General features: G+C 40.5%; 1 protein-coding gene across 1 annotated transcript in view; it reads right to left on the bottom strand.

The window, feature by feature from the left end:
• LOC118235740 (double C2-like domain-containing protein beta) overlaps positions 1 to 13,430 on the bottom strand; it is a 95,052-nt gene that overhangs the window by 51,546 nt on the left and 30,076 nt on the right. Inside the window, exon 2 of the mRNA XM_035433477.1 lies at positions 9,704 to 9,783. Within this exon, the coding sequence (XP_035289368.1) occupies positions 9,704 to 9,783 (80 nt within the window). The remainder of the gene's footprint in view (positions 1 to 9,703; positions 9,784 to 13,430) is intronic.

Below are 13,430 nucleotides of genomic sequence, written 5' to 3'. Positions count from 1 at the left end.
TGACCATTATATAAGTTCATCCATCCATTGTCTGTACCCACTTATCCTGGTCAGGGCCACGAGGGGTGCAGGTGTGCATTGGGGCGAGAGGCAGGAATATACCCCGGACAGGTCGCCAATCGATTGCAGGGCACCATTATATAAAAAAGCATAAAAGGCTGCATATAAAACACATTTTGAAATAAAGCCCCTTGGAATACATTTAGCAAGCTATATTGTGTTTTTGAAGTAAAAGCTACTTATTTTTTTTAAAGGTCAGTGTGAAAAATCTGCAACAATAGAGTAAATCAGGAAGTATGTAGGCACTGTGTGCAGCAAAATGTCGACAATATTATCAGATCAGCCATACATTGTCACACAAAATGACCAATAAAGGACATCAATATATTGAATCTTTATATTTGTTAAGTCTTTTGTTATATTAGGGCAATTTTTGTAAAAACAGGCAGGAATGTAACTGTGGATAGAATGTGGATTCTGAGCATATGGGTCATGGAGTCAAATCCCTATGGGAATTTTAGTGCAATGTCCTTGAGAAAGGGACGTTGAGGATATGCTGGTGTAGTCTTCTCTTTATTTTAGTCTTTGACACGTCTATGCTTACATCCTGGAGTGTTCTTGTTCTGTTCAACAGGTGAAAAGGGGGGTTTCTTCACAGTTTAAAGTATTTAAAGTATGCACTACCATAGTCTTCTGTGGTTCACCAGGTCAGGGTTAGCTGACTTGCTTCTTAACATTGTACAAAACAGTTGACTTTGACACAACCAATGTTTTTACACTATGCATCCGATCCATTTATTCTGATTTTTCAGCCTCATGATGACCAGCATTACTGGCATTATCTCAGTTGATCCAGTAATGTTCCATTCGTACTAACAGCCATAACACACGTTAAACATATTAAAGTGAATGTTTGCCTGGATGAGATCATCCGTAAAGCACATTAGCAAAAATGAATTGTTCTGAATGGCAGCAAACCAAAGTAAGACTACTTTCCACTGAATAAGAATGAATTCAACTGACGGTTTACTATTTGCATGTCATTGTCAGTATTTATCTTTCTTATGAGGATGCTTCATTATTTGTAATAAAACTTTGAAATTTAATATGTTATCTATCTTGGATGTAAAACTTCTAAATGAAGGCCATGGTCAAAAATGGAAGTATGACCCATTCCAGATATAAAGTGTAACATTTAATGATAAGACCAAAGGCAAAATAAATAATGAACATATGACAAAAAAGGTTTTAAAAAATTAATAAAAGCTTTAATTCCATAAAGGTTTATTGCATTAATATGACGCCTGGAGGTACAATCAAACATCAATTATCTAAGCTTAATATTTCATTAATGAGCTTGTTAAGTATAGAACTCAACATTTATTGTCTCAGAAGTTCCTTTCAAACGAAAAAATGCTGCCATGGAAAAACATTTCCCACTGACCCTCATTCAGGATGCTGATCTTTGTCCAGTGATTGCTAGAAAGATGCAATTCATTTTTGTGTTATTAGATTTGAGCATCATATTTACTGTTTTCAAACAGGACCATGATTATTGGTTAATTATGATTAAGAGAAATCATTGGTTAATTACAATTAAGAGAAATCCCAATGGTTTGGCCTCAGAGTTGGCTCATAATGTAGCCTGGACCTGAGAATAGAACTTACGACTGTCTTGTCTGGCCAATGACATAGCCCAAGCAAGGTCTAAATCTGCTCAGGAGATCCTTCATCACACATGACACAGACCATCTCTCTACACCAATCCAAAACCTAAACCCCCCCCCCCCCCCCAAATAACAATAAAAAGCAAAATCTTGAGGATTTCTGATGTTATTATTTCATTATGCCATTCTATATATTTATATATTTATTTGGAAGCCACTAGAGAGTTCTTTTTTTATATGCCAATAGCTGCACAACTGTCTTATCTGGGTTTCACAAAGTGGCTTGGTTGTGGATTTGCTAGGAATATGAATGCAATGTAAATGTCTGCTAGGTCTGTGTTCATGTACAGTGACATCTTAGTTCAGTCAAATGTCTGACGTGCACTCTGCTTGCCTATTCATTAATGACACTGAATGAGTGACTATGTGATGGTGGCACACGTGTAAATCATCCATGGAATCAACAAACACAGAAAGTCTGCAGAATATGTTCAAGTGATTTTTTCAATCACCCATTCAATCTTTATTTTTTATAGTGACAACTGCAAACATGGTTGCTGCACAGTGCTTCAGAAAATCAGGGAAAAAAGCGTACATTTGGATTGGAACTGAAATATGATTCCTCAACCCTTTTAAAAACCTGGAAAATAGGTAGGATTTGGAGGATAGTTCAAAGAACACAAATACACTGGGTGAAAACTGGCCAATATATTCAAGGATGACAAGTGAAATCAGGTCCCGGGATGGCCAGCTCTATGTACAAGAATGATGCTAATGAACTGTGATGATGCAGTCTATTCAGCAATCTGATTGGATCCCTGGATACAGTACAAGGTCCTCCGGACTCGTACAGCTTAAGCAGCTGCAAGAAGGACATCCGTTCCCATTATTAGTGCAAAAGTAGGGTGAACCTCAATCCTAATTTCCAAAATTGGCATTCTTATTGAAAAATGTATGGCATGGTGGTGGTCCACAAAATGAAAAACTGAGCGCTCAGCCCGTGTGTGCAATCTGTAACTGCGGTGTATCTCATCTCAGTACAGCAAACACATCAATAGGTAGGGTACTCATGCACAGTATTAGTCACATTTATATAGAATCATCATACATAAAAATGCTTTTAGCAATGCGTTAGTGTGTACTCTCTTAATCATAAGTGGCTCACCATGTCCTAGTGAAAATCTTTTCACTCCCAGGGCCCTTATAGGTCATGTTTTGAGACTGTAGCTGCTAAAAGCAGGACTTTCTATCTCATTCCTTCCTTTTATGGTCTATTAAGACAGTCCAGTGTTTTGATTGGTGCATTTAAAGGTCAAGGAGAAAATCTGTGTGTATATATAGCACTACCTGGACATTATGAACATCTCTGAGAATCCACTCATTAGATCAATGTATATTTGAAGCATATGTAGATGTAGTCGCACCAGCCAAAAGTGGGTTTATCTGCATTCATTCTGTTTTTTTAAGGTGAAATATTTAACTAATCTGGTCACACGATACACCACTTGAAAGGGTTAAAACTCATGGTTCAATTTGAAGACTCCTTTTGGAGTCTTTGGAATCCACTGTGTTTAAGCTTCTGTTACTTTTTTTCAGCAATATTTAGAGTACTCTAAATATTATTGAAACAGAATAGAAATTCCCAAGGGTCACCTTTCAGAAAAGACCAGGATTATGCTTATGCCTGTATCCAAAAAGGTTCAAAAATAGTAAACATTTCATTTTGGGTATGTCATTTTCAGGCTTTAAAAAAGGGGGCAATACATAAGGGGTTAACTCAATCCTCTGATTACTCATAGACATACTAATGATGAGAGAAAAAGACTATTCAAAGATTCAAAATAGGCAAAATGATGTATTCCTGTAAGTTAGCAATTATATGGTAATTACAGCTGTTGTTGACAAAAAAAAAACAGCACAAACCTACACAAGCTCTACAATTATGCTGCACTAAAAAAAAATGTGTCTACTATGAGGAGGATGTGAAATCGAAATGTAACTTTCCTGTCTTTCTATTGATTAAAACCTGAGTGTAAGAACAACTTTGTTCTGCTTTTGTTTTAAGAGTGCTGAACCTTTTCCGGGAATCAGTCCACTTTGGAAGTCCTTCATGGATTTCTTTTTGCCTAAATATGTAACACTATTTAATATCCCCCCCCCCCCCCCCCCCCCATCGCTTAATTCACGAAGCTCCCGCTGTGTCATTTGCCATACCTCGACCCGGGGCATATGCTAAATGCAGTGGTGTAAATGTATTTGACTCTATAGGACTGAGAGCCTGCAAAGAGTGAAATTCAGCTTTTTCAAATCAATGTTCCGAGAATATGTAGGCTTTAGAAGTGGAAAAACTTGCTGTACTCTGACTGTGTGATTTCTAGTTCACCACTATTATACTTTGGTGGCAACAACACTGACTCTCCTTGGAGGAGAGTATTATCTTTGGCCAATGAATGTTTCCTGTATACAACAAAAAAAACAAAACACATTTCTATAGCCCGCCTTTTGAACGCAAGCAGTCATCCCGTAACTCCTATTAAGACATAATGCCTTCTCATTTGTCCCTGCCATCTTCCCACGATCCTCGTCCCAGTTATTTAATTAAGTGATGGAAGAAAATAGCACGGGCTACTAAAATTAGTCAATTTATGGCCTTTTGAATTCATGGCAAATTGATTTGAACGGGCACATGTGCTGGGCCCCTGCACCAAGCACCAGGACTGAAATAGAGTTTCTCGGCATCGGAGGGTGCCGTGTCCTACGCAGGAACTGTACTGAAACTGTACCTTTTTTCCCGTCATCTACACAACTTTCACCATGGCAACTGACCCCATTGGAGATTATCAGAAAGGGCCATTGACATGAACATGCTGCATATCTCTGTGCAAGACATGAGGCATGAACTGGGGGCAGGGATCGAATTGTCGTTGAACGCAGGGGAGCGCCGTCCCCCTTGTTAACCAGCCATCCCCCTTGTTACGATAGGCAATTCTGTACAACAAAACATATTGACTCAACGAAAATAAATTTTCTTGCCTGAAAAAAACCGATGCCCTAATGTTCAATGTCATATCAGCAGCTTGGAGTTGAAGGGCGGGTGGGTGCGGGGGGGTTAAGTATAAAATGTTACTGTCTGGGATTTGCCAATTGCCAGCATGCATGCTACATGCAGTGGCCGATATCAAGTGTGCGTCAATCCCCGTTGTGATGGGTTATGCAGTGTTTCCCATTAACTAAACAGTGATGGCTGGTCACAATTAAATTCATCCCACCAGTTTCAAAATGAGGCAAAAAAATATTTTTGCTCATAATAAACATAAAAGTTTACAATGTGCTTTCTACACCATTGCTTCAGCAAAGCACTTTTCACTCGCAGCCATGTCCTAATGTGCAAGCCCTGCTTTTCAACTTAGACGAACCCATCAGTCCAGAACGCATTCTGAGGAGACAGTACTGCTTCAGTTAATTACCTATTCTCTACCAACATCGATTTGAATGTGGTTACTATGGTTTAATACATTATTTCCAACATCGAGTTAGCAAACGTGATGCCCAACCGTGATGCCCGATCTTATGCTAATAACGTGAGGGAATAATCCTGCACATATTTGCACAGTGATATTATTAACGGCTGGTCAAGTTTGATAGTAGCTGATTCTCAGAGGTAGCCTACTCTAGCTACATTTACATCTATATGAACAAAGTGGTTACAATGGTCTGTCAAGTTAAAACAACAACTACACACTTATACTGTTCTAGTCTACATTATTTCCAGCATCAATTTGGCAAAGCTATATCCTCACTGTGATTTGTGACATTATGTTGATTATGTAAATGTATTCAAAGTTGTTGAATGTTAATGAAGTTCAAATGCTATTTAAGCTGAATGTTGACACCAGATGTAGTGGGAATATCCTCCTACAGAAAAAAATATTAGAAAATAGGTATTTTTTGATGTAGAAATGATTTCCTTAATCTAATAACCAGATTAAGATTTTAGTTGAATGTGATTTATAAATCTGATGTGCCATATTTTTACTGCAACATTAGAGTGTGAATCCAAACACTTAAAATAGACTAATACAACGTGACAACTTTTACATAATTCCAAAGATGGCTCAAGTGTAGGCTCAAACATCTGAAAAGGTGATAGAACTGCATGGGTTTCAGATTTCAAAATTTCAAAATTCTTCACAGATCTAGCCTTTTAATTTTCCTCTTAGCATGAATCAGTGATACATTTAATTGTTAAAATGTACTAACATTCTCACTGTTCATTCACAACACTGTAAAATAGCACCATATTTACAGACGGTAAAGTGTACTTTATTAACTTATATTTTAGCAGGGGGACGACAGGATCCTTTGGCACAATTTTGAAGGAAAAAAAAGACCATGTTTGTGTGTGGATGCTGTGTGATTGTTGAGAAGAACGACTGACATGCATCTGATAGCCCTGCATCAGTAATCTGTCATGTGCTGTTGTCATTGGCTGCCCCACATAGATGTGCTATTGATGGTGAGCTCCCTTGTTCAGACGGCAGGAATCAATGGCTGGCTCTGAATAGCCACGACAAGCCCAGACAGACAGACCCCCACCACATGACTGACAGCTGCTATGATTGCCATTGTATTTCAGCGAACACAGTTCAATCTGCTCCCAATGCGAATGGAACAAAAGCGTATCTGTGCATTCACGTGCACGTGTGTGTACATGCGTACATGCATGCACACACACAGAGAGTTTACGTGTGCTTGTGTACTGAGATACGTACTAAACAAAAGACAAGAAATTTCCCAGATGACTGCAGTAAACATCCAGCAGTACACTGAAGACATACGCATGCACACACGCAAACACACACACACATTAACACACACAAATCCTCAGGTGCCACTCTTCATTGGATGCACAAAGACAGCCCTCCATCTTTCTGTACCTCTATCTGGTCAAAAAACAAAACACCTCATCAAGCTGACAGCCTCAGTACCTATCCTTTCTTCTCCCCAGCTCCCTGAAAACCATGTTATCTCTCTCCTCCAGGAGCCTCTGCACCTCCAAGCATTACCATCTCAGGAATCTCATCTTTCCAGAACCACTGTCATGGACTTGCCCTGGCTGCTAGAGATCACTGGAGTAATTAGGTCTCATCCAAACAGTTCAACTGAAATGCTGATGGGAAGGGCTGCGCTTGCAGACTGTGTCCTGACCCATTCAGATTGGTCGCCAAAGGGAACGCATTTCTCATGGATCTTTCCTGTCACCCTGCTTGGTTTTAGGTTGCGTGAGGTATCCCAGCAGGGGTGGGAACTTCAGGAACGTATGAAGTGCTATGTACGCACCCAAAGCTGCAGTCCTCAGTCTGCCACTGAATACTGACTGCTGTTGGAAAGCAGCAGCTACGGGGGTTGACTCGCAAGGTCCTCCAGCTAAATTCCTTCAGGGGAGAGGAGTGTCACCAGGCTGGTGCATTGCTCAGGGGGTGCATGGCATTGGAAGAAAATTACGCTGTCAAGATTTTACCATTAATTCCTGGGAATGCCCTTGTTCACTGAAGACATGATGCTTTGTTAGAAGCGCTACTGTGCTGCCAATGTCATTCACATGGAGCTTTTGTTTATTATGACAAGGGGGTGACAAGACCAGTTCCTTACCCATTATACTATACTGTCGCGTTCATATCCTTACATACAATCAGATAAGTGTTAACCCCCCCAACTGGCTGCCATTTTGGAACATCTTTAAACCCCTGTATCTGTTAGTTAAACTATGCATGATGCCATGTCTAAAATTATGTTACGAACATTTTAATACACAAAGACTGCCTGAAGGAATTATGAGGAACATTTGAAACATAAGCTCATAAAATGCCTAAATCCTGGTTGAATTTTGACGGAGAGACCCAAAAGCATTTGGTTGAACGTGCCATGCCTTTATAAGCCTGCTTTGTAAAAGGGCAATGGTAAGTCATATGGTTTATTTATGCCCAGTTATTAACCATAAACATAAAATTAATGAGATCTAATTACATACTGCACATGGCTAAGGCAACGTCATATTTTTCAGAGAACGGCCTCAGGCCCCTTCAAGAAATTAAAGACCAAATGAGACCATCTCAAATGGCCTTTCTGACCTCATCATCTGAATCACGAGTGTGCAGTCCTGGCTTTGCCTGCACCAACAGATGAGAGCAATTATTTTCCTACTGATTACCATACACCAACAAATGATTGCTGTGACAGCCTTTTATATTCGGGCGAGCCGACCTGCATTTCCATGCATTCTGGGCTTTGAGATTGGGGTGTAATCAGTGTCCAGAGCAAACCATTCGATTGCACTTTACGCCGGTGTTGTTTTTGCTTACGTACAGTAGCATTGGTGCCTGACTGCAGCATCCATGAGCCACAGAGACAAACACAAACACAAACTCACTCTACCAATATAGACTGCAATGAGGCGGATAAGGGGGCTAACAGGGAACACATGTAAAGATTTTTAAAGCCATAACGGTTACTGAATGACTGCTGTATTGAGTTGAATTGAATCCTCTGGAAACTGAGCTCGTGTACCACTCCCAGCTTTCCCTCAAACTTGTCACACCCCTGGTGAGGGGCGGAAGCCCGCTTTTGAGCTTGAGTGCAGACTGCGGGGCGGACGCTCCCCAGGACAGACCGGTTGAGTCAGAGCCGTACTCAGAGTGAACCAGACGGAAGCAGATGGTGCCAACAGCTCGAAGTCAGGGTAGATGCATTTCACGGGAAGAGGTAAAAAAAAAAAAAAAATTTTAAAGTGCGCTATTAAAGCTAGGCTCCGAGCTATGGGTACCCTTGCATGTTGAGCTGCGAAAACTTGTTTCTACAAAACCAGATCCTGCGGTGATTCATGCTGCCTGACTGAACTGCGGAGAAAAATAACCGTGTCATCTGTAAAGCCCTGGAAAAACCATCTGACGATTACGAATCTAAAATTATTGGAGCACAGAGCCTAATCAAGAAAAAAATATCTCACATTTTCTGGTTGATTTTGGTAAGCCTGATAATGGCTGGTCCTTATGTTGGCACAACTCTGGTCCTTATGTTGACAGATGCCAATAACAGACACCAAAGCCAATCAAAAGTCTAGAATCAAGACTAGGTGCTGAAAGCTCTTATATTTCCACTAAATAAGCAATTGAACACACCTGACAAGTCAGAAACACATGCGAAGCCATTTATCCCAAACATTACGGCATCCTGCAATGTGGGGGCTATGTATAACAGGTACTGTTATTTATACATGATGAAATCAGAATGTAGAAAAATGCCCTTTCATAAAAGCTGAAAATTTGCACTTTAATCACATGCACAATTTTTAATCCCAAATCTACTGAGCCAAATCTAGAAAAAAAAATATGTTTTTGCCCCAAACATTATGGAGCTATATATATATATATATATATATATATATATATATATATAGGAGCAGTATTCTTTGTTTACAAACACAGAATCTACAAGGGCTGTAAAATTCTACATAGTATGCTTTAAGACACCCTCAACAAAAATCCATGTGCAGTGGTTGCTGCTTTATTGCAAAAAAATATGTGTTACAAGCCAAGAATATATTTCACTGATCTAAAACCAAAGCCATATGCTGGAAATCCAGTGTAGTGCCGGTGAACTTTAAGCCCTGAGCATTATAAACACTGGCCGACAATGCCAACATCATCCAGATACGATGTGATATCGCCCATGTGAGCTGCCCGACGGCACACTTAAATGCAGTCATACAGATTGTCTGACATACACCGCATAACACTCATTTTCACTGATGGGTATTTACAGTGGACCATTGCTGCATATAGAAATTAGTAACTCATTGTTACTAATGCAGAAACTTTCATCAGTGTAGGCAGCTGAACACTCAAAAATATGCAGTAGAGAATATCTAAGAATTTCAGAGAGAGAAAGTATACTAAAGGAGGGCTAAGCAGCACAAGCTAAATGCATGATCACATGGCTTTTCTGTGACTACAAATTAAAATGGTACAAGCCTATACCTTAGCTTTGTTGATGGTGCAGTGGAGGGCATTGTTCTCCTGGTCGTACAGAAGGCTAAAGTCCAAGGTTCCCAGTGTAGCTGTAGAACACAAAGAGGCAGAAACTCAGAAATCAAGTTGACACCCCACACTGTTCAAAGCCAACAGGCACACCACAGAACAGACTGTTTCGGTCTTATGCTAAAAACACAAAAGATAACTGCACTACAGTTGGTTTCTACCCTTTAGGAGACCTTGTACTGTAGCTACAGGGGCTATTTCTGAACCTCTCCCTCTCAAATTAGTTTAGAAGAGAACCCAGCTGGTCTGAAAACTTTCCAGACCAATGGACCACGTGGGCCAAGGTTGCTCAGAAGCACGGAGTCATCAACGTGTAGTGTACATTCCATCTGGTGTGAAGCAGCCTTCTCCTTAGCTTCTAATTACACTTACATAATCCTTCTAATGAACCTCTGATCTGAGCCAATTAAGACTATGGGGGGTCTTAGATTATACTGTTCTTTCAGCGGATACCACAGGCTTGACATATCAGTTTAATTCATTGTTTTGCATTGCATCGGTGTGAGCTCCAAAAAGTAATTTCGTGCGATTATTATATTATTTGACAAAGTCACATGACAAAGGGAATTCCTATGTTAAAGACTAATTTCTGGCAGAAGTCTCAGTCAAGACCTTACAGTTCCTATAGCACAACAGAGCTAATGCAGTATTGAGGGATTGAGTTGGCTGGGGCAGACATGCGTGCATCGGCAACATCGGTACACAGTGCATTTATTCAGCCGTGGAACAGGGAGATGTATTAATTTATCGAATATATCGGGATGGCGGATGTGTGACTCGGGGGTGGCACTCAGGAGAGGCCTGCGCTCTGAAGGCCAGCGGAAAATTACTCTGAGATTAAAGCGGGTTTGTTTTCAAATAACTAGACTAGGGTGGGAGCCGTAACTTCAATCTTTAATACATTTGTGAGATGCCGGGCAGGGATGACAGTCAGCCATGTTCTCTGCAGAGTATCAGCTCTGCAAAATTGTTTTTCTTACCCCTACAGGGCACTGATGCTTTAGCTGGCCCATGTCAGTGTTTGGAAAAAATCAAACCCATTACTCTGCGCTATACGGTTAGTTTATATGCTCAGAAAAACAAACGTAACCCCGCTATTTTTAGTAGAAATCATGGAGAGGACACCCCAGATAAATACTTCAGTCCAATTCAGTACCCAAAACAGCTTGTACAGTAGTTATTAACGGCACTGAAAAGTGAAAAACAGACCCCCCCCCCCCCCCCCCAAACATACGCAATTGCCGCATATTGCTTTGAAAATCATTCTGAAGGGTTTTGCCTTCTGAGCACTATACTCTTGGCGGTATCTCTTTTTTTAATGTATAGCATCTCTGAGTGCATGGAAGAGATGGGACCCATCTCTTACCATGCCACCAACCCTCCCCTTACTTATGTGACACCATAGCCGTAGATTTGGGGGGGGGGGGGGGGCAGGGGATACGTCCCCCTCAATATTTAGAACACGTGCACTTGTCCCCCCCCCCCAATAAAAACATGAAAGAAGCATTTCCACCATAAATTGATGCAGAAAAGGCACAAATTGGTGCATAAAAATTCACCAGAATGCAGGAAATGAAGTGTTTGATGCTCAAAATTTCCTGGGGGAGGACCGCCAGACCCTACGCTTAATGTGCCCCCCCAATGTTCAAACGAAACCTACGCCACTGTGACACTAGCAAATGAGGTGGAACAAGTGCATTCCAGTTGTACCTAGTTATTCTGCTTGATCTTTATGTTTCTCCAGTCTGTATTATCAAACTGTCAGTCAGAAGGCTGAGGATATTAATGTTGCTGATTTTATTTTCATTTTCTTTTTTATTTCACCACGTCACTCTCACTGAGATTAAATCCATTTTGTAAAAGTGGCCTAGCAAGATAAGATGAGGTATGGGTTACACAACTAGCCTAGTAAAGGTAGTACAAACACCAAAATGTAAAATTCAAAATGAGAAATGTCAGAAACACTTGCATCCCACACAATGGAAATTTAACAGGTCTCATGATTGAGAGGTGACATCAATGGATACAATGCATAATGCATTTCTGTTTCACCTATTGCAACTGCCAGGGATATTAAAATATCACAAACATATAACCACATAGTATAAGCCATAGTTTCTCTCTCTTTCTCTCTGTGCCTCTGTATGCGTGTATGTGTGTGTGAGAGAGGGGGGGGGGGACTCAGACAGAGAGAAAGGAATGTGGTAGACAAAGGTTCAAACATTGAAATACAAATTAGACAACCTGGGTAACTGTACTTTAGCACAAGATTGGTCCTGTAAATCTCAGCACCCAACACTTCCATGCACATTACACTGGCAACACATATGTTTTTACACGCAGTAGGGAAATATTAATCATATCGGAATGTTGTATGTTAAACATTCTTTATGATATATTCATACATGTATTTAGGATCACTCCTGCTTCTGCTATATTTGCTAGTAGACCAGGCAATAGAATAGGGTTTCCGGCAGCAGGTGGTAATTGCAGGCTCTGGACCTACAATGGTTTCTGGTGCTAGTTGGAGAAGAGCTTTATGAAAAGCCATCCATGCACTGCGTGACACTAATTTGCTTCTTCTTGTAATGTAAATGCCTTTTGGTTTGTACGGTTGCTAATATTCAGGTTGCACACATTATAATCTGTGGAGAAACGGCAACAAAGAGTGTGGGAGCAAGGGAAAAGTGCTTCCACCTCCCACCAACCAAAGTCAATGAGGGATGATTATGTCAACATTATTCACACGGTCCCACCTGGGAGCACTGCAGAACAATCAACGCTCTTTGCATCTACTCCAATTAAAGTGCACCGGAGAAAACCTAATTAAAACACAATATCCCATTAGTGGTCCTCTTTCAGCCACTAGATACATCTTATGTGATCATAGCTGCTGACATCACATACATAATCTCATTTTTTTATGCCCCCCATCACCTTCTGCCCCCCAAAAAATGTCAATGTAAAATCCCCCGTTTTCCATGTAGTCACCATAGGATATTTTATGGTTACTTGTCGGACAACAGATATATATATATATACACTTACACGCACACACACAAGCAGCATGTGAAATGTCAAAACGACGATGCCCTAGAGGAAGTCCATATATGGAATTAGCTGTCATTGGGGCAATCAAACTGCCACCTCTCCCATGTGTATTATCAAAAGTAGAAATCAATTCTACTGAGCAGCTGCAATATCATGGTGTCTTGAGGACAGCAATAGAGATTAAAAACCTGGCTGCACCACCTACGTGCCGATAGGAATCCCCCAGCAGCAGCACTCCACAGTGGTACATTAGGATCGATGACTAGCTCCCGTGGGCAGAACAGAGGGAAGAACTTTTCTTCAGGAAAAACAGCCAACATTGAACTAAAAGGTGACCATTCATTTTGATCTGTAATGAAACTCCATGCAAGTTTTCAGTTTGACTGATACACAGTCAGCACTCAGATGACATGATTTTTTAAATTTATTTCTGGAGCATTCAATTCTGGTTCAGTTTGAGTCGGTTGTCATATATGCATTTTAATGGTTATTATAATGGTTTAGCAGAGATTAAAATGACATGGCTGTCAAGAAGCCAGTCTAGGTTTCTTTAGAAACAGGTTAGTGAACTGAGCGGATGCTGCTGGCTGATGGCACCCCTGATATGTACTCTTCA

Source organism: Anguilla anguilla, chromosome 9 (assembly GCF_013347855.1).
Source record: "Anguilla anguilla isolate fAngAng1 chromosome 9, fAngAng1.pri, whole genome shotgun sequence".
NCBI lineage: Eukaryota > Metazoa > Chordata > Actinopteri > Anguilliformes > Anguillidae > Anguilla > Anguilla anguilla.
The sequence above is the reverse complement of the archived record's forward strand: the minus strand, read 5'-3'. Positions and strand labels throughout refer to the sequence as shown.